Source organism: Haliotis rufescens, unplaced genomic scaffold, assembly GCF_023055435.1.
Source record: "Haliotis rufescens isolate VD_foot unplaced genomic scaffold, xgHalRufe1.0.p SCAF_15, whole genome shotgun sequence".
Taxonomy (NCBI): domain Eukaryota; kingdom Metazoa; phylum Mollusca; class Gastropoda; order Lepetellida; family Haliotidae; genus Haliotis; species Haliotis rufescens.
The window spans coordinates 15,072,812-15,094,432 of NW_025963835.1; the positions used below are offsets into that span (position 1 = coordinate 15,072,812).

Consider the following 21,621-nt stretch of genomic DNA (forward strand, 5'->3'; position numbering starts at 1 on the left):
TGACCCCTGCACTACCCTTGACCCCTGTACTACCCTTGACCCCTGTACGGCGTAACACCAACTGTACTCTCTCCTCACGTCTGCACTACCCTTGACCCCTGTACTACCCTTGACCCCTGTACGGCCTAATACCAACTGTACACTCTCCTCACGCATGTAAACTCTCATCACATCCATACACTCTCGTCACATCCGTACACTCTCAACACATCGTACACTCTCATCACACCCGTACACTCTCATCACGTCCGTACATTCTCATCACATCCGTAAACTCTCGTCACATCCGTACACTCTCATCACATCAGTTCGTAAACTCTCATCACATCCGTACATTCTCATCACATCCGTACACTCTCGTCAAATCTGTACACTCTCATCACATCCGTAGTCTCATCACTTCCGTACACTCCCATCACATCCGTTCACCCATCACATCCATACACTCTCATCGCATCCGTACACTCTCATCACATCCGTACACTATCATCACATCCGTACACTCTCATCACATCCGTACACTATCATCACATCCGTACACTCTCATCACATCTGTACACTCTCATCACATCCGTATGCTCTCATCACATCCGTACACTCTCATCACATCCGTACACTCTCATCACATCCGTACACTCTCATCACATCCGTACACTCTCATAACATCCGTACACTCTCATCACATCCGTATTCTCTCATCACGTCCGTACACTCTCATAACATCCGTACACTCTCATCACATCCGTACACTCTCATCACATCCGTACACTCTCATCACATCCGTATTCTCTCATCACGTCCGTACACTCTCATAACATCCGTACACTCTCATCACATCCGTACACTCTCACCACATCCGTACACTCTCATCGCATCCGTACACTCTCATCGCATCCGTACACTCTCATCACATCTGTACACTCTCATCACATCCGTACACTCTCATCACATCCGTACACTCTCATCACATCCGTATTCTCTCATCACGTCCGTACACTCTCATAACATCCGTACACTCTCATCACATCCGTACACTCTCATCACATCCGTACACTCTCATCGCATCCGTACACTCTCATCACATCCGTACACTCTCATCACATCTGTACACTCTCATCACATCCGTACACTCTCATCACATCCGTACACTCTCACCACATCCGTACACTCTCACCACATCCGTACACTCTCATCACATCCGTACACTCTCACCACATCCGTACACTCTCATCGCATCCGTACACATTCATCACATCCGTACACTCTCATCGCATCCATACACTCTCATCACATCGTACACTCTAATCACATCGTACACTGTCATCACATCCTTACACTCTCATCACATCCGTACACTACCATCACATCCGTTCACTCATCGCGCCTCTACTCTCATCGTGAGCAAATATTCTCATCACGTGTGTTCTCTCTCATCACATTCGTTCACTTTCATCAGGCCGGTACACCTGCATAACACCCGTACACCTTCTTCACTTTCTAAACTCTCATCGCGCCTATTAGCTATTAGAATAGATATTCGTTAAACATGTGCTCTGCATACACGTCCATGGAGAGCCTGCAGCGTGTTGTATCTCTGTTGAGCAGTTTCCTGTCCTACACTCTCGGGGCAGCTCCCATGGCCTCAGTCGTATCACCAGACTCGCCTACGGGGTGCAGCACTACACCGACAAGATGGTGGACGCCTTCAAGATGTTAGCCGAACTGGAGAGAGAGACGGGGACAGAACTGTTGATGTAAGTGAGAGATGGGGTGAGAGTGAGAGAGAGAGAGAGAGACGGGGACAGAACTGTTGATGTAGGTGAGAGATGGGGTGAGAGTGAGAGAGAGAGAGAGAGAGAGAGAGAGACGGGGACAGAACTGTTGATGTAAGTGAGAGATGGGGTCAGAGTGAGAGAGAGAGAGAGAGACGGGGACAGAGCTGTTGATGTAAGTGAGAGATGGGGTCAGAGTGAGAGAGAGAGAGACGGGGACAGAACTGTTGATGTAAGTGAGAGATGGGGTCAGAGTGAGAGAGAGAGAGAGACGGGAACAGAACAGTTGATGTAAGTGAGAGATGGGGTCAGAGTGAGAGAGAGATACGGGGATAGAACAGTTGATGTAAGTGAGAGATGGGGTCAGAGTGAGAGAGAGAGACGGGGACAGAACTGTTGATGTAAGTGAGAGATGGGGTCAGAGTGAGAGAGAGAGAGAGAGACGGGGACAGAACTGTTGATGTAAGTGAGAGATGGGGTGAGAGTGAGAGAGAGAGAGAGAGACGGGGACAGAACAGTTAATGTAAGTGAGAGACGGGGTCAGAGTGAGAGAGAGAGAGACGGGGACAGAACTGTTGATGTAAGTGAGAGATGGGGTCACAGAGAGAGAGAGAGAGAGAGAGAGAGAGACGGGGACAGAACTGTTGATGTAAGTGAGAGATGGGGTGAGAGAGGCACGGGGAGACAGACAGACAGACAGACAGACAGACAGATAGACAGACAGACAGACAGACAATGAGAAGGAGTGAGCAACATTGGGTGAGAGAGGGTGAGTGAGTGAGTAAGAGAGAGAGTGAGAGGCAGTGAGAGATGGGGTCAGAGTGAGAGAGAGAGAGAGAGACGGGGACAGAGCTGTTGATGTAAGTGAGAGATGGGGTCAGAGTGAGAGAGAGAGAGACGGGGACAGAACTGTTGATGTAAGTGAGAGATGGGGTCAGAGTGAGAGAGAGAGAGAGACGGGGACAGAACAGTTGATGTAAGTGAGAGATGGGGTCAGAGTGAGAGAGAGATACGGGGATAGAACAGTTGATGTAAGTGAGAGATGGGGTCAGAGTGAGAGAGAGAGACGGGGACAGGACTGTTGATGTAAGTGAGAGATGGGGTCAGAGTGAGAGAGAGAGAGAGACGGGGACAGAACTGTTGATGTAAGTGAGAGATGGGGTGAGAGTGAGAGAGAGAGAGAGAGACGGGGACAGAACAGTTAATGTAAGTGAGAGACGGGGTCAGAGTGAGAGAGAGAGAGACGGGGACAGAACTGTTGATGTAAGTGAGAGATGGGGTCACAGAGAGAGAGAGAGAGAGAGAGAGAGAGAGAGAGAGAGACGGGGACAGAACTGTTGATGTAAGTGAGAGATGGGGTGAGAGAGGCACGGGGAGACAGACAGACAGACAGACAGACAGACAGATAGACAGACAGACAGACAGACAATGAGAAGGAGTGAGCAACATTGGGTGAGAGAGGGTGAGTGAGTGAGTAAGAGAGAGAGTGAGAGGCAGAGAGAGTGAGAGGCAGAGAGAGTCAGAGAGAGAGCAAAGAGAGAGATAAAGGGAGAGACAAAGAGAGACAAAGTGAGAGATGGGGTGAGAGAGAAAGAAGGGGGCACACACGGAGAGACAGACAGACAGACAGACTGAGAGACGCACAGACAGACAGTGAGGAGTGAGCAGCATAGAGTGAGATAGGGTGAGTGAGTGAGTTAGAGAGACAGTGAGAGTGAGAGGCAGAGAGAGTGAGTGAGAGAGAGAGAGAGGCAGAGAGTGAGAGAGAAAGAGCAAAGAGAGAGATAAAGGGAGAGACAAAGAGAGAGAGAGCAGTATACATGTACCTAGTATCATCACAAATTATTACTGATCTATTAACACATGATTATGCTATGGTCTGCTCTGTACAGCGAACTCTAGATCTTGTGATTATATTTTAATATTATTACATATTTGTGATTCAACGTCAACTAATATGAGTAAATGAGAATGGTCATAGTATACCTTGGCACTGACGATTCTTCAGAAACTGTGGTACTCTAAGTATTGGTCCTGAAAACGATGAATTCTTACGTGACGTTGAGAAGGCTCTGACCAATGTGGGTGCTGCCGTCGATGTCCTCACCCACGAACAGCTGAGGAGAAGGTACCCCATGTTGTCCTACCCACACAACTATGTCGGACTGCTAGACCACAAGGGGGGACTCCTGAAGGCTGACTGCATTCTGAGGGCTTTGCAGGTGAGTCTCTTTGTCAGGACATTGCTAGTGAGACGCTTTGTCTGCGTTGCTGGTGAGTCGCTTTGTCTGCATTGCGGGTGAGTCGCTTTGTCTGCGTTGCTAGTGAGACGCTTTGTCTGTATTGCTGGTGAGTCACTTTGTTTTTATTGCTGGTGAGTCGCTTTGTCTGCGTTGCTGGTGAGTCACTTTGTCTGTTTTGCTGGTGAGTCACTTAGTCTGCATTGCGGGTGAGTCGCTTTTGGTTCAACAGCCTGGTTAAGAATAATTACCAAAACATTAGATCTAAGGATACCATTATTAACCAGATACTGATTTCATTAGTCATGATGGTGTACGACAGGGTGAAAAAACCCTCTCCATCTTTCCTTATTCTTAAACGATCTTGAACAATATCTGCTGAACAAAGAACATATACGTGTTAACCTCACCCAAGTACCTCAAGCTTGTCTCCCTGCAAATATCCCCGGACAGAATAGATCCCCCGAACCTCATGCTTGTCTCCCTGCAGATATCCCCGGACAGAATAGATCCCCAGTACCTCATGCTTGTCTCCCTGTTGTGATCCCCGGACAGAATAGATCCCCAGTACCTTATGCTTGTCTCCCCGCAGATATCTCCGGACAGAATAGATCCCCAGTACCTCATGCTTGTCTCCCTGCAGATATCCCCGGGCAGAATAGATCCCAAAGTACCTCATGCTTGTCTCCCTGTAGATATTCCCGGACTGAATAGATCCTCAGTACCTCATGCTTGTCTCCCTGTTGTGATCCCCGGACAGAATAGATCCCCAGTACCTTATGCTTGTCTCCCCGCAGATATCCCCGGACAGAATAGATCCCCAGTACCTCATGCTTGTCTCCATGTAGATATTCCCGGACAGAATAGATCCCCAGTACCTCATGCTTGACTCCCTGCAGATATCGCCGGGCAGAATAGATCCCCAGTACCTCATGCTTGTCTCCCTGTAGATATCCCCGGGCGGAATAGATCCCCAGTACCTCAGGCTTGTCTCCCTGTTGTGATCCCCGGACGGAATAGATCCCCAGTACCTCATGCTTGTCTCCATGTAGATATCCCCGGACAGAATAGATCCCCAGTACCTCAGGCTTGTCTCCCTGTTGTGATCCCCGGGCGGAATAGATCCCCAGTACCTCAGGCTTGTCTCCCTGTTGTGATCCCCGGACGGAATAGATCCCCAGTACCTCATGCTTGTCTCCCTGTAGATATCCCCGGGCGGAATAGATCCCCAGTACCTCAGGCTTGTCTCCCTGTTGTGATCCCCGGACGGAATAGATCCCCAGTACCTCATGCTTGTCTCCATGTAGATATCCCCGGACAGAATAGATCCCCAGTACCTCAGGCTTGTCTCCCTGTTGTGATCCCCGGACGGAATAGATCCCATGTACCTCATGCTTGTCTCCATGTAGATATCCCCGGACGGAATAGATCCCCAGTACCTCATGCTTGTCTCCCTGCAGATATCCCCGGACAGAATAGATCCCCAGTACCCCATGCTTGTCTTCTTGTGGGGATTCCTCAGGCTTGTCTTCCTGTAGGGATTCCCGGTCAGAAAAGATCCAAGGATTATGAACACCTTCCATTTTGTTTGCATTCAGACGGTGTTCAGACAGCGAGGCGGTGAAATACGTGACTGTGAGCCTGTCACGGCCATCCACCCGGGATCAACAGTGACGGTGACGACGTCCAAGGGGACGTACCGGGCTGCTAGTGTCGTAGTTGCTGTCGGTTCCTGGGCAGACAAGATGCTCCGCCCACTTGGGCTCAGTCTGCCCGTCAAGGTATAATCTGTGGGACGTAATATGGTTAATGTATTGGTGCGTGCGTGCCGGTTGGGTGTCGGTCGGGTGTGCGGTAGGCGTGGATCGGATGCAGGTAAGGTGTGGGTTGGGTTTAATATGAGTTGGTGTTGGTCAACTGAAGGTCAGTTGTGGGTCAGGTGTAGGTCGGATGTGGTTCAGGTGTAGGTCGGATGTGGGTCTGGTGAAGGTCGGATCTGGGTCAGGTGTAGGTCGGATGTGGGTCAGGTGTAGGTCGGATGTGGGTCAGGTGTAGGTCGGATGTGGGTCTGTTGTAGGTCGAATGTGGGTCTGGTGTAGGTCGGATGTGGGTCAGGTGTAGGTCGGATGTGGGTCTGGTGTAGTTCGGATGTGGGTCTGGTGTAGGTCGGATGTGGGTCTGGTGTAGTTCGGATGTGGGTCTGGTGTAGGTCGGATGTGGGTCAGGTTTAGGGCAGATGTGGGTCAGGTGTAGGTCGGATGTGGGTCAGGTGCAGTTTGGGTGTGGGTCAGGTGTAGGGTGGGTGATAGCGAAAGAAAGCCTCAACAAGTAAAAGCTCTGATTGTCGTTAAGGGTCGACAGGCGTCCAGGAGAATGTTTTAGCGACATTTACATCACTTTATATGAAGCCTTGTTACTTTTGGCGTTAGTATAATTACTCAAACAAAGACAGCAAAGCGAGCCGAGCACTGTCGAACATTGTTATTTAATTGCGCGGCTACTTTTAGCGGCGTGTCATTCGAACTCGTCTCAAATCAAAGCTGTGATGTGGATTAGGCCTGTGGTAATAATCAGAACTGTATGGAGGTACACATGGACCCGACCTGTGATGTGGATTAGGCCTAGGGTAATAATCAGAACTGTATGGAGGTACACATGGACCCGACCTGTGATGTGGATTAGGCCTAGGGTAATAATCAGAACTGTATGGAGGTACACATGGACCTGACCTGTGATGTGGATTAGGCCTAGGGTATTAATCAGAACAGCATGGAGGTACACATGGACCTGACCTGTGATGTGGATTAGGCCTAGGGTATTAATCAGAACAGCATGGAGGTACACATGGACCTGACCTGTGATGTGGATTAGGCCTAGGGTATTAATCAGCACAGCATGGAGGTACACATGGACCTGACCTGGGATGTGGATTAGGCCTAGGGTATTAATCAGAACAGCATGGATGTACACATGGACCTGACCTGTGATGTGGATTAGGCCTAGGGTATTAATCAGAACAGCATGGAGGTACACATGGACCTGACCTGGGATGTGGATTAGGCCTAGGGTAATAATCAGAACTGTATGGAGGTACACATGGACCTGACCTGTGCTGTGGATTAGGCCTAGGGTATTAATCAGAACAGCATGGAGGTACACATGGACCTGACCTGTGATGTGGATTAGGCCTAGGGTATTAATCAGAACAGCATGGAGGTACACATGGACCCGACCTGTGATGTGGATTAGGCCTAGGGTATTAATCAGAACAGCATGGAGGTACACATGGACCTGACCTGTGATGTGGATTAGGCCTAGGGTATTAATCAGAACAGCATGGAGGTACACATGGACCTGACCTGTGATGTGGATTAGGCCTAGGGTATTAATCAGAACAGCATGGAGGTACACATGGACCTGACCTGTGATGTGGATTAGGCCTAGGGTATTAATCAGAACAGCATGGAGGTACACATGGACCTGACCTGTGATGTGGATTAGGCCTAGGGTATTAATCAGAACAGCATGGAGGTACACATGGACCTGACCTGTGATGTGGATTAGGCCTAGGGTATTAATCAGAACAGCATGGAGGTACACATGGACCTGACCTGTGATGTGGATTAGGCCTAGGGTATTAATCAGAACAGCATGGAGGTACACATGGACCTGACCTGTGATGTGGATTAGGCCTAGGGTATTAATCAGAACAGCATGGAGGTACACATGGACCTGACCTGTGATGTGGATTAGGCCTAGGGTATTAATCAGAACAGCATGGAGGTACACATGGACCTGACCTGTGATGTGGATTAGGCCTAGGGTATTAATCAGAACAGCATGGAGGTACACATGGACCTGACCTGTGATGTGGATTAGGCCTAGGGTATTAATCAGAACAGCATGGAGGTACACATGGACCTGACCTGTGATGTGGATTAGGCCTAGGGTATTAATCAGAACAGCATGGAGGTACACATGGACCTGACCTGTGATGTGGATTAGGCCTAGGGTATTAATCAGAACAGCATGGAGGTACACATGGACCTGACCTGTGATGTTTCAGATACAGAGAGTGACCGTGTGTTACTGCAAGGAACTACATCCGGGTAGCCACTCCGCCCAACAGCTTCCCTGCTTCATTGAACACAGTGGCAGTCCGCCTTATGACATTTGGGGGCTGCCTAGCTACGAGTATCCTGGTTACGCCAAGGTAGACTACCCTTCTTCAATTTAACAAGTTCATTTATCACATATAAATGTATATTTAAATGCCAAGAACCTATTTCTGACATGTTTCCTTCGGATTCAGACAGGTAGTATGATACATAACTGCTTAGATATCGACCTTTTAATATTCTATTGCCTTGTGAGCGACTCACTCACTCACTCACTCACCCTCCAAACCACTCACTCACTCACTCACTAATTTATTTTTCCTAGACCCCTCGCCCCAACTCACAATATTAAATGGTCGGCTCCTTAGTAAATCGCACGCATATTCAATATTAAGATAATATTTATGCAACAATAACTAGGTATCCAAATAATACCTTCACTGCGCGGTCCAGATTGCTCTGCACACGGGCCCCGAGATCTCGCCTGATACACGAGACCAGCCAGACGGGAAGTGGGTGACAGATCGAGTGACGGCGTATGTGAAGGAACATTTCCCTGGCTTGGAGTCGACACCATCTATCACAGAACAGTGTATTTACACGGTAAGAAAACCACAGTAATATCCTGGTTACAATATGTCCTGTCCGGACGATGATTTCTAATATTTCTTTGTCTGAAATACTTTGTTTGAACAGAGCCTGGACCAGACAATCCAGTGATCGAATTTTTAACCTTAGTCCTAAGATCCACGCCGGGGTACGCTGACACGCAATCAAGTCACCGAGCCTAACAGCCCCTATCCATTTGGTCACCTCATACAACCAGTATAATAACATGGGGACCTATTCTAACCCGAAAACCCAAGGGGGTCCCATTCTTGTGTTCCCCGTGTGATACCGCTCACTCACCCAAGCGAGCCTCCATTTGCTTGGGAACATCCCATTGGACACAGGGCACCGGTGATCGATAGTGTTAACAACTACCTACGCCGTCGGCGTACGATGATACACAATTAACCAAGTCACCACGTGACCGCCTGATCCGTTTGGCCGCCTCTTTAAGACCAGCATGGATTGCTGGGGACAGACAGACTTTAAACTTATTGACCTCAGTCCTGACCTCGCTTTGTGGAACGGGGTACTGGACATACTGATTCATAGGATTAAATCCAGTCGATCAATCTCACTGTAACATGTCTAATGAAAGTCTAGATTGATTCCATAACTCCATCGGAGTTCTTCTTGAGCGTCATGTCTACCATTTCTCTGGCAGATGACACCTGATGAAGACTTCATCATCGACTACCACCCGCAGCACCACAACATCATCGTCGCAGCTGGGTTCTCAGGTAGTCATGGGAATGGTTCTCATTATAAAGCATTCGTGACCAACTCGTGTTATTCCGGGACAAGCCGAATAGCGACTCGTGCCCCTCTCGTGGCCATTTTTGCAACCGGGTTCCGTCTTAGCGCAAACGGGCATACATAAAACAATTGTCAACTCGTTGCGCAATGGTTCACATATATTTCCCCACATATCATTTATATTTCAGTTGTAATTAAAAGCACATCAGGACATCCAAAATTTTACAGTATGATTGAACACATTTAACTGTGTCTTGGGTATAATTTTAGATGCAAGACATATGTAAAAGCAGAAATTATTTCTGAGGGATTCTTTGACGAAGAACTTGAAATCATACGCGCATTCTGATTGGTTTGTCGTATTTTCGCACATAACATTCATCGATAGGGGGACGAGTCTTCTTGCAGGTTACGGAAAGGGGCGAGTGGTGACGAATGATTATAAAGATATTATTAACCGAGTGTGTTTCCGTATTATATATGTGTGTTAGAAATAAACACTCTCAAATGCGGGCCATTGGTGATAAGAAATTTCCCATACGGAAACAAATTAGATTAATCATCTCTTGATCATATGTCATTCTGAAAATAATCGATGTTTAAGATGTATTTACAATCAAAGAAGTAACTTTAGAAAGCGCGTATGAATACAATGTTTGAGTTTTCCCATTTTCCATATAGTGCCACATGATCTGCAGCCGTGGTTGTCCGCAGAAACACAGTTTAACTAGAAACCCCAACCTGGACGTATTTGGAACGTTGGTCAATAATTTATCGATTAAGCAGACATTGTGTCGGTGTATGGGGCTTAAAGTAGTTCCTGGTCGGTGACCTCATTTGCATATTTATCGGATTGGTTTATCGCGTCGATAACACTATCCATTGCATCGGTAGAAACTAACAGTTTAGTCCACTGGTTCTTATAATGATAACATATAACAAAACCCTTACAAAGGCAAATGTATACCAATACTTATGATACCTTACCTGTTGGGCAGTTTGGCAAGGACTATTCTACAAGTACCAATTTCTAACGCTGCTTTATATGAAGAAAAGAGTCATCAATGGCTCCATTGAGGGCACCCTGGCCAACTTCGAGATTTCAAATTCCCTGTCGGTTTCGAGAATTGAGGACGTCAAATCATTCTTCAACTTCATCATTTTTTCTAATCTTAGTTTCATATTCTAACAGATTCTAGTTCCAGTTGAAGGGTGCCGTTGCCACGAAATACTAAGGTAGCGCTGTCGGCTTGATTGACTGCAAAACAATGCGGAAACGTCGATGAATATACTAATATTTAGACACAAATATGAAAATAAACGGTCACTTAATATTGTCTAACTTCTCGGTTACTGAAGTTTTGTATTTAATTGCATATTTACCGTTTTATAACCTCTTCGGTCCCCCGCTCACAGCACAGTCTCTTGCACATAGCGATACCAACAACAACAAATAAGTTACTTCCCTTTACAACTTAAATGAAGACCGCTTAAATATAAAATTAATTCAAACGATTAATCAGAATCCAACATACCCAAATATCCATAATAGACCCTAACTTGTGCGACTGTATTGTGCACGTGGAACTGACAACTCTTAGTGTGAGTGCATCAGTCCTGTTAAAACGCATCACTTTCAAACATTCACCATAACTTCTTTAGCAGGTGAACACTGACTGACATTGACGACACTACTTTCCCTCCATTTAGTCATCAAGTTATTTCTCCTATGTTATACTGAAGCAAAGCAAAGTCTCTTTGAAACCGAAACTGGTTTACCTCTTTTTTTTGTGAAACAATAATTGTAAAAGATTATCATATTCTTTGTATTAGTCAACATATGTTTAAAATGTCCAGCATTAAACAGGATTGGCTACTTTCATATTTATTGTTGATATGAATGATTAATTGGTTGGTTGGTTGGTTTCTTGGTTGGTTGGTTGGTTAAGTATGGTTTTACGCCGCTGTAAACATTATTCCAGTTAAAGGGGCGGTCGGGTAGCCTAGTGGTTAAAGCGTTCGCTCGTCACGCTGAAGACCCGGGTTCGATTCCCGACATGGGTACAATGTGTGAAGCCCATTTCTGGTGTCCCCCGCCGTGTTGTTGCTGGAATATTGCTAAAAGCGGCGTAAAACCATACTCACTCACTCACTCACTCACTATTCCAGTTAAACACGCTGGGTCAGATTAATGTGGAAGGAGAGTCTGGAATGAGGCAGTACCATGAGTACTGGTATGGTGCTCACAAACCTAGAAACAAATCAGCGCGAACCGGGATACGAACCCGATATCATAGGCTCCTGGCACGCCGAAGGGTCGTAACTCTGCCTTAGATGACTTGACCACTTGTACCCGTGCTGTGTTTTAAAGCAGAGATTGAGATAGTTGTATGATGATTTAAATATGATGTGTTTCGTTACAGGCCACGGATTCAAACTGGCACCAGTCGTGGGAGAGGCAGTCAGCGACATGGCGACAGGCCGGGTTCCGAAATATGACATGAAGCCCTTCATGATGGCCAGGTTCAAGACAACGGCCAAACTATAGTCGTGTGGTCCATAGAGATGTCGGCCTACAAAGTCATAAAAAGACAACTGTAGACCTGCTTTTGCGTGCTTCGTCGACTCTGATATGTGATAAGGCTGCATTACGTTGTTCAGTACATATGTAGCTACAGTCATACCACATTGGGGAATTATTTGATCTGATTCCAAATGGTACCCGTGTATTTTATGAAGTATTCTTACTTCTTCAACATTATTGATGTGTACAGCTGATCCCTTCTTATTTTGTTATTTTGTTTCAGGGCTTTATGAGAACCTTTTTGAATCATAGATGGCTGACAGCTTTAGATGCAGAACGTATTTCCTGCCTGATAATACTAATTTGAGTTGCCTATATTATATGACCAAATTTTAAGTATATGTATACATACTAGAATTTACTACTAGACCCTGTGTTTAATTATTATTTTTATATACAGTCGAACCTCTGGTGTCGAACTCGTGGACACCTGAAAAAAAGTTCAAGTTATCCGGGGTTCGAGACATCAGGAGAAATGTCTCTTTAATGTGGATACTTGGGACTCTCAAATAAGTTCGAGACAACCAGGAGCTCGACATATCCAAGTTCGACTCAACGAGGTTCGACTGTATTTATACCAAACTGTGATTGATTTTAATGAATATAGTATCATTAAATTCCAACAAGACAAGTATATATAATATTTTAGTTGTTATGACTGATTTAATGGTACCGCATGAAAGCTACGCTAATACATAACTATACATCACAGTATGTTTTTGTCAATTGTATCTTACGCGTAATTGGATTTAGATTGATAAAAACATTCTGCATGATAGCTATGCTAATACGTCACTGTTTAGAATATTCAGGAACAATAAATAACTTCTCCATTCGGGAGTTCTCTATGAATTTACAATCCAGAAGATAATGTTTCAGGATTATACATTATATCTCATATTAAAAATCAATCGAATTTACGTAGGTATCAAATTCTATCCTTCATCAGCAAACTGCAATATATGACAACGATATATATATCAGTTAACCAAATTAAAAACTTCACAATTCTAAAATTTAAACATTTTGACCAGTTATCATTGTTGGCCCTTATTGTGTATTTAAACAGTAATGGCCACGTATTGTCTTCAGATATAGTGGCAAAAGTGGTTTTTCACGTGCAACTGGTCACGTGGCCATAATACCGCACGTGTTTTCAGCCATACTTGTTAGCAGTCATTAACAAAAAAAGAAAAACACAAGAAAACAAAAGTCTTTACGGCCATTTGTCATGCCACGCCTTTCAAATGTGCAACGTGAACGTGCCATTGGCATATGGCAGACGGGAACGTCCGTAGCTGAAGTCGCAAGGACGATGGGGTGTAGTGGACGGACTGTTTATGATTTACAAACGCGTCTACAGCAAACGGGTTCCAGCGCTGATCGCCCTCGTCAAGGTCGACAACGTGTGACGTCACATGCAGAGGATCGTCAGATTGTCTTACGTCACCTCCGTAACCGATTTTTGACGGCTACATCAACCAGAAATGAACTGTTTAGGGATAGACTGTTCGAAACCGTCTGAGAACTGCTCACCTTCAAGCACGACGGCCAAACTGCGGGCCGATTCTGACTCAATTACACAGGCGTCAACGTCAGTTGTGGGCACAGCGACACTTACGATGGACCCAGAGGAATTGGAATCAAGTCGTCTTCAGTGATGAATCCCGATTTAATCTTCGATTTGCTGATGGTAGGGCGAGGGTGTGGAGGCGCCGTCATGAACGTTACGCCCAGTGTTGTGTACAGGAAGTTGACAGATTTCGAGGCGGAAGTGTCATGGTGTGGGGTGTTTTCTGTGGCAATGCACGTTCCAGTCTTCTTGTCATCCGTGGCATCCTCAACGCTGCTGCTTACCGCGACCAGGTAATGACACCAGAACTTCTGCCTTTTATGGCAGCACATGGACCCGGTTTGATCTTCCAACACGACAATGCCAGACCCCACACAGCAATTTTGACAAGGAATTTCCTTCATAATGTGGGAGTCAACGTCATGGACTGGCCGTCAAGGTCTCCCGACCTCAATCCCATCGAACACGTCTGGGATGCTCTTGGCAGAAGTCTGCACACTCTCCAGAACCAACCACAGAATTTGCAAGATCTTGGCACCATTTTGCAGCAACAAGGGCGTCGTCTTCCCAATCATGTGTTCACAAGCATCACAAGGTCTATGCGGAGGCGTTTTGTGGCAGTTGTCAACGCACATGGTGGCCATACACGCTACTGAACTTGTGTGCCATCAAATTCTCGTGCTTGGGACTTGATTTAAACTGTTGATGTTATTACCGAATACCGTAGGTGCTTGGAACAAATTATGGTTACCACCGACCTTTGGAATACCACCTTCTTTGGACATTAATGATTAAAAATTGCCTTCTCTGATACATGTTACCGTTGTATATCATACATGGGATTACTTTGATAAATGTGAAGTTTTTAATTTGACTCAGTATATATATATATATATATATATATATATATATATATGATGTATATAATGTATGATTATATCAGTCTAAATCCAATTACGCGTAAGTGTCAGTGTCGCTGTGCAGAAAACCTATGATTGTGGGTTCGAATCCCGGTTCGCCCCGATTATGTTTCTAGGTTTGCCAGCACCATACCCGTGCTCGTGGGTTTCACCGAAGCGGTAAACGTCTGAGACCTGCATCACTTCGGGCTTTCCTCCTACATTAAACTGACACGCCGAGATATAACTGAAATACTGTTACAAGCGGCGTTAAACCCAATCACTCACTTACTATTAGCGTAGCTTCAATGCGATATGATTAAACATTCAAGTACCGCGAGCTCTTTATTGGTGGAAAGAGAGAACTCGTGTTGTGATTTGCGACATCCACGTTTCACATGCGACTTGTAAGTCGATATCCACATTGCTTTATATTCATAGAGAGTGACTAAATATAAAAATCTGCATCGTTCGCGTAAGCATTGCGTAAGTGCAAATAAGGAGATAGAAGAACCAGAGGTGAGGTGAGGTGAAATTGGGTTTAACGTCGCGTCCAAGATTATTGCACTTATATAGCGACGTGCATGCACGTGTATGTGTGTGTGTGGCTGCTTGTACTAGTCCGGACTGATGCCGATTTATAGTGCTATCACACTGAGATACCATGCCGCAGTTTAACATGAATACCCCACTCATACACAGTATACTGACTCCGAGCCGACCAGTCCTTGTTTTAGCCCCTTAATGCCGAGCGCCAGACAGGGCAACAACAAGGACCATCTTTTAACGTCTTTTGGTATGACGCGACCGGGGGTCGAACCCCGGACCTTCCGCTCTCTGGGCGGACGCTCTACCATTAGACCACGGAGGCGGTCAGAAGAACCAGAGACCATATACCTTACCGTGCCCCCGTGGGGACTCTTGGTGAAAAACGCCCCATGCTGCCGTAAGAAGCATCTTAATTGGATCGAATGGTCAGGCTCAGTGACTCGGTTGATAAGCTATTTAATTGTCATCGTGCCAAGAAAGCGTAGGACGGTGCTCATGATATCGATCCCTCCTACACGTGACGATACGAGTTAGAATTGGTCTTCAGCAAGCAATGCTTTTCGTAAAAGGCGACCAACGGGATCGGGTGGTCGGGCACGCTGACTTGGTTGATGCATGTCATCATATTCCAATTGCGTGGATTGATGCTCATAATGTCAATCACTGGCTTGTCAGGTCAAGACCCACTATTTACAGACCGCCGTCATATAGTTAAAATATTGCTGAGTGCGGCGTTAAATAACAAACAAACAAACAATCACTGCTTCTTCGGGTACAGACTTGATTATATGCATGTCATCTTCACGGGCAGTAGCATTGCTGACAAAGATGACGAAAAAACGAACGAATGAACACAAACAGAGAACAGTGTTAAAGTACAGTCTAATTGCTCGAGAAGATCTAAGTTATTAAGCAAGAGAGGAAATCAGTGCTAACATAGACTCATCTGCTTATTTGAAGTTTCTATTTAGAATAGATAAGATAGTGCTAAGTTCAGCTTCGAAACATCATGCTGACGCGTTCGGTTTTCACATGTTCCCGAGGCAAGGGAGGTAACTGACATCAACAGACTGTTAGTGAGTGAGTGAGTGAGTTGGGTTTGACGCTGCTTTTAACAGTATTCCAGTCATATCACGGCGTGTCAGCTTAATGTGGGAGGAAAGCCCGAAGTGATGCAGGACTCAGACGTTTACCACTTCGGTGAAACCCACGACCACGGGTATGGTGCTAACAAACCTAGAAACATAATCGGGGCGAACCGGGATTCGAACCCACAATCATAGGTTTCTGGCGTGTCCAAGGTACGCAACTCTGCACAGCGAATTGTGGCGCCTCAGACGACTGGGCCACCCGTGCCCCCTAAGCCATTGTAACCTTTAAAGGAACATTGAGTGTACTCGTACACTATTCACAAACAAATGGGTTACAAGGAAAGCGGTCTTTAAAATAATGGCGATGATATTAATCCTAATGATGATAATAATGATAGTAATACTATTAATGATAATGATAACGTAATTACTGCTAAGCATAACATCGGACACACAAGGAGTTTGGCACGAATAATGGGCATATGGTATTCGCATTTCTTTTGGCGGTGAGTATATATATAACTCGATATAAGATTGGTTCGTTGCACAAACGAACGTACTGGTTTGTTGTGTGATCCGATGCTCATGAACGCATAATCAAAGATCCATGTCTCGAGACGCACCATTTGTCACGTGCAGGATTAGCGTGTAAAAATGTTGAAATCACGTGCAGCATATCATGATAAGAGTAAAGAAACTCTGTGGTAACACTTGACTGATTGCTAGTTTTGTCATTACTTGGTTCACAGTGGAAACATCTCTTCTTAACGTACATACTTCTGTATGTGTTTCTATGCTTCGCGTTTCTTTTGGCGGTGAGTATATAAACGAAACCTTGTCGGGTTGTTTTTCGAAGCCTAAACCTTGCTCCAAATTCTTTTTTCAAAGTGGAGGAATGAGTTAGAGTTAAACGCTGCTTTGAACAGTATTTCATTATATCACGGCGAGTCAGCTTGATGTGGGCGGAAAGCCCGAAGTGATGCAGGTCTTAGACGTTTACCACTTGGTGAAACCCACGAGCACGGGAATGATGCTGACAAAACCAAACCGGGGCCAACCAGATTCGAACCCATGATCATATATTATCATCATATATTATCATATATTATGGCCCACCTAAGGGTCGCAACTCTGCAAAACTGAATCTTCTAATATCGGGTTGTCAGGCTCGCATTGTAATGCGCACATATATCCACTCAAAAGGATACCATAGTGCTCGGCATCCAGCGTTCTGCTCTACAGCATCCTGAATACCATAGTTCTCGGCATCCAGCGTTCTTCTCTACAGCATCCTGAATACCATAGTGCTCGGCATCCAGCGTTCTGCTCTACAGCATCCAGAATACCATAGTGCTCGGCATCCAGCGTTCTCCTCTACAGCATCCTGAATACCATAGTGCTCGGCATCCAGCGTTCTGCTCTACAGCATCCAGAATACCATAGTGCTCGGCATCCAGCGTTCTGCTCTACAGCATCCTGAATACCATAGTGCTCGGCATCCGGCGTTCTGCTCTACAGCATCCAGAATACCATAGTGCTCGGCATCCAGCGTTCTGCTCTACAGCATCCTGAATACCATAGTGCTCGGCATCCAGCGTTCTGCTCTACAGCATCCAGAATACCATAGTGCTCGGCATCCAGCGTTCTGCTCTACAGCATCCTGAATACCATAGTGCTCGGCATCCGCCGTTCTGCTCTACAGCATCGCTTATACCATAGTGCTCGGCATCCAGCGTTCTGCTCTACAGCATCCTGAATACCATAGTGCTCGGCATCCAGCGTTCTGCTCTACAGCATCCTGAATACCATAGTGCTCGGCATCCAGCGTTCTGCTCTACAGCATCCAGAATACCATAGTGCTCGGCATCCAGCGTTCTGCTCTACAGCATCCAGGACCATAGTGCTCGGCATCCGGCGTTCTGCTCTCCAGCATCCAGAATACCATAGTGCTCGGCATCCAGCATTCTTCTCTACAACATCCAGAATACCATAGTGCTCGGCATCCAGCGTTCTTCTCTACAGCATCCAGAATACCATAGTGCTCGGCATCCAGCGTTCTTCTCTACAGCATCCAGAATACCATAGTGCTCGGCATCCAGCATTCTTCTCTACAGCATCCAGAATACCATAGTGCTCGGCATCCAGCGTTCTTCTCTACAGCATCCAGAATACCATAGTGCTCGGCATCCAGCGTTCTGCTCTACAGCATCCTGAATACCATAGTGCTCGGCATCCGGCGTTCTGCTCTACAGCATCCTGAATACCATAGTGCTCGGCATCCAGCGTTCTGCTCTACAGCGTCCTGAATACCATAGTGCTCGGCATCCGGCGTTCTGCTCTACAGCATCCAGAATACGATAGTCCTCGGCATCCAGCGTTCTGCCCTACAGCATCCAGAATACCATAGTGCTCAGCATCCGGCGTTCTGCTCTACAGCATCCTGAATACCATAGTGCTCGTCATCCAGCGTTCTGCTCTACAGCATCCAGAATACCATAGTGCTCGGCATCCGGCGTTCTGCTCTACAGCATCCAGAATACGATAGTCCTCGGCATCCAGCGTTCTGCCCTACAGCATCCAGAATACCATAGTGCTCGGCATCCGGCGTTCTGCCCTACAGCATCCAGAATACCATAGTGCTCGGCATCCAGCGTTCTGCTCTACAGCATCCTGAATACCATAGTGCTCGGCATCCAGCGTTCTGCTCTACAGCATCCAGAATACCATAGTGCTCGGCATCCAGCGTTCTGCTCTACAGCATCCAGAATACCATAGTGCTCAGCATCCAGCGTTCTGCTCTACAGCATCCTGAATACCATAGTGCTCGGCATCCGGCGTTCTGCTCTACAGCATCCAGAATACCATAGTGCTCGGCATCCAGCGTTCTGCTCTACAGCATCCTGAATACCATAGTGCTCGGCATCCAGCGTTCTGCTCTACAGCATCCAGAATACCATAGTGCTCGGCATCCAGCGTTCTGCTCTACAGCATCCTGAATACCATAGTGCTCGGCATCCGCCGTTCTGCTCTACAGCATCGCTTATACCATAGTGCTCGGCATCCAGCGTTCAGCTCTACAGCATCCAGAATACCATAGTGCTCGGCATCCAGCGTTCTGCTCTACAGCATCCTGAATACCATAGTGCTCGGCATCCAGCGTTCTGCTCTACAGCATCCAGAATACCATAGTGCTCGGCATCCAGCGTTCTGCTCTACAGCATCCAGGACCATAGTGCTCGGCATCCGGCGTTCTGCTCTCCAGCATCCAGAATACCATAGTGCTCGGCATCCAGCATTCTTCTCTACAACATCCAGAATACCATAGTGCTCGGCATCCAGCGTTCTTCTCTACAGCATCCAGAATACCATAGTGCTCGGCATCCAGCGTTCTTCTCTACAGCATCCAGAATACCATAGTGCTCGGCATCCAGCATTCTTCTCTACAGCATCCAGAATACCATAGTGCTCAGCATCCAGCGTTCTTCTCTACAGCATCCAGAATACCATAGTGCTCGGCATCCAGCGTTCTGCTCTACAGCATCCTGAATACCATAGTGCTCGGCATCCGGCGTTCTGCTCTACAGCATCCTGAATACCATAGTGCTCGGCATCCAGCGTTCTGCTCTACAGCATCCTGAATACCATAGTGCTCGGCATCCGGCGTTCTGCTCTACAGCATCCAGAATACGATAGTCCTCGGCATCCAGCGTTCTGCCCTACAGCATCCAGAATACCATAGTGCTCAGCATCCGGCGTTCTGCTCTACAGCATCCTGAATACCATAGTGCTCGTCATCCAGCGTTCTGCTCTACAGCATCCAGAATACCATAGTGCTCGGCATCCGGCGTTCTGCTCTACAGCATCCAGAATACGATAGTCCTCGGCATCCAGCGTTCTGCCCTACAGCATCCAGAATACCATAGTGCTCGGCATCCGGCGTTCTGCCCTACAGCATCCAGAATACCATAGTGCTCGGCATCCAGCGTTCTGCTCTACAGCATCCTGAATACCATAGTGCTCGGCATCCAGCGTTCTGCTCTACAGCATCCTGAATACCATAGTGCTCGGCATCTGGCGTTCTGCTCTACAGCATCCTGAATACCATAGTGCTCGGCATCCGGCGTTCTGCCCTACAGCATCCAGAATACCATAGTGCTCGGCATCCGGCGTTCTGCTCTACAGCATCCTGAATACCATAGTGCTCGGCATCCAGCGTTCTGCTCTACAGCATCCAGAATACCATAGTGCTCGGCATCCGGCGTTCTGCTCTACAGCATCCATTATACCATAGTGCTCGGCATCCAGCGTTCTGCTATACAGCATCCTGAATACCATAGTGCTCGGCATCCGGCGTTCTGCTCTACAGCATCCAGAATACCATAGTGCTCAGCATCCAGAATACCATAGTGCTCAGCATCCAGCGTTCTACTCTACAGCATCCAGAATACCATAGTGCTCGGCATCCAGCATTCTTCTCTACAGCATCCTGAATACCATAGTGCTCGGCATCCAGCGTTCTGCTCTACAGCATCCAGGACCATAGTGCTCGGCATCCAGCATTCTTCTCTACAGCATCCAGAATACCATAGTGCTCGACATCCAGCGTTCTTCTCTACAGCATCCATTATACCATAGTGCTCAGCATCCGGCGTTCTGCTATACAGCATCCATTATACCATAGTGCTCGGCATCCGGCGTTCTGCTCTACAGCATCCAGAATACCATAGTGCTCGGCATCCGGCGTTCTGCTCTACAGCATCCAGAATACCATAGTGCTCAGCATCCAGCGTTCTGCTCTACAGCATCCAGAATACCATAGTGCTCGGCATCCAGCGTTCTGCTCTACAGCATCTAGAATACCATAGTGCTCGGCATCCGGCGTTCTGCTCTACAGCATCCTGAATACCATAGTGCTCGGCATCCGGCGTTCTTCTCTACAGCATCCAGAATACCATAGTGCTCGGCATCCAGCGTTCTGCTCTACAGCATCCAGAATACCATAGTGCTCAGCATCCGGCGTTCTGCTCTACAGCATCCAGAATACTATAGTGCTCGGCATCCGGCGTTCTGCTCTACAGCATCCAGAATACCATAGTGCTCGGCATCCAGCGTTCTGCTCTACAGCATCCATTATACCATAGTGCTCGGCATCCAGCGTTCTGCTCTACAGCATCCAGAATACCATAGTGCTCGGCATCCGGCGTTCTGCTCTACAGCATCCAGAATACCATAGTGCTCGGCATCCAGCGAACCAAAAGGGGGTTGGCACCCAAAATAAATATCAAATGATTAATTATGATGTAATTCTGACAGATTGTCTGACATTGTTTAGATTGTAAGGCAGTTTACCTGGGCTGTCACAGCTTGTGATTCAGGTCGTAGATGTTTATGTGGCGAAGCACATGGCCACGTATGAAATACTGTTAGGGA

At 46.8% G+C, this 21,621-nt stretch overlaps 1 protein-coding gene across 2 annotated transcripts in view; it reads left to right on the forward strand.

Annotated features, from left to right (window-relative positions):
* Positions 1-21,621, forward strand: part of LOC124138736 (peroxisomal sarcosine oxidase-like) — a 37,070-nt gene that overhangs the window by 2,179 nt on the left and 13,270 nt on the right. Inside the window, exons 3-9 of one of the 2 annotated variants that reach the window (XM_046505583.2) lie at positions 1,606-1,754; positions 3,781-3,994; positions 5,611-5,793; positions 8,079-8,225; positions 8,584-8,733; positions 9,404-9,479; positions 11,919-13,190. In XM_046505583.2, coding sequence (XP_046361539.2) covers positions 1,606-1,754; positions 3,781-3,994; positions 5,611-5,793; positions 8,079-8,225; positions 8,584-8,733; positions 9,404-9,479; positions 11,919-12,043 — 1,044 coding nt within the window. In that variant the 3' untranslated portion in view covers positions 12,044-13,190. Of the gene's footprint in view, positions 1-1,605; positions 1,755-3,780; positions 3,995-5,610; positions 5,794-8,078; positions 8,226-8,583; positions 8,734-9,403; positions 9,480-11,918; positions 13,191-21,621 lie in introns of those variants that run through there. The other variant, XM_048396178.1, reaches the window with a different exon arrangement.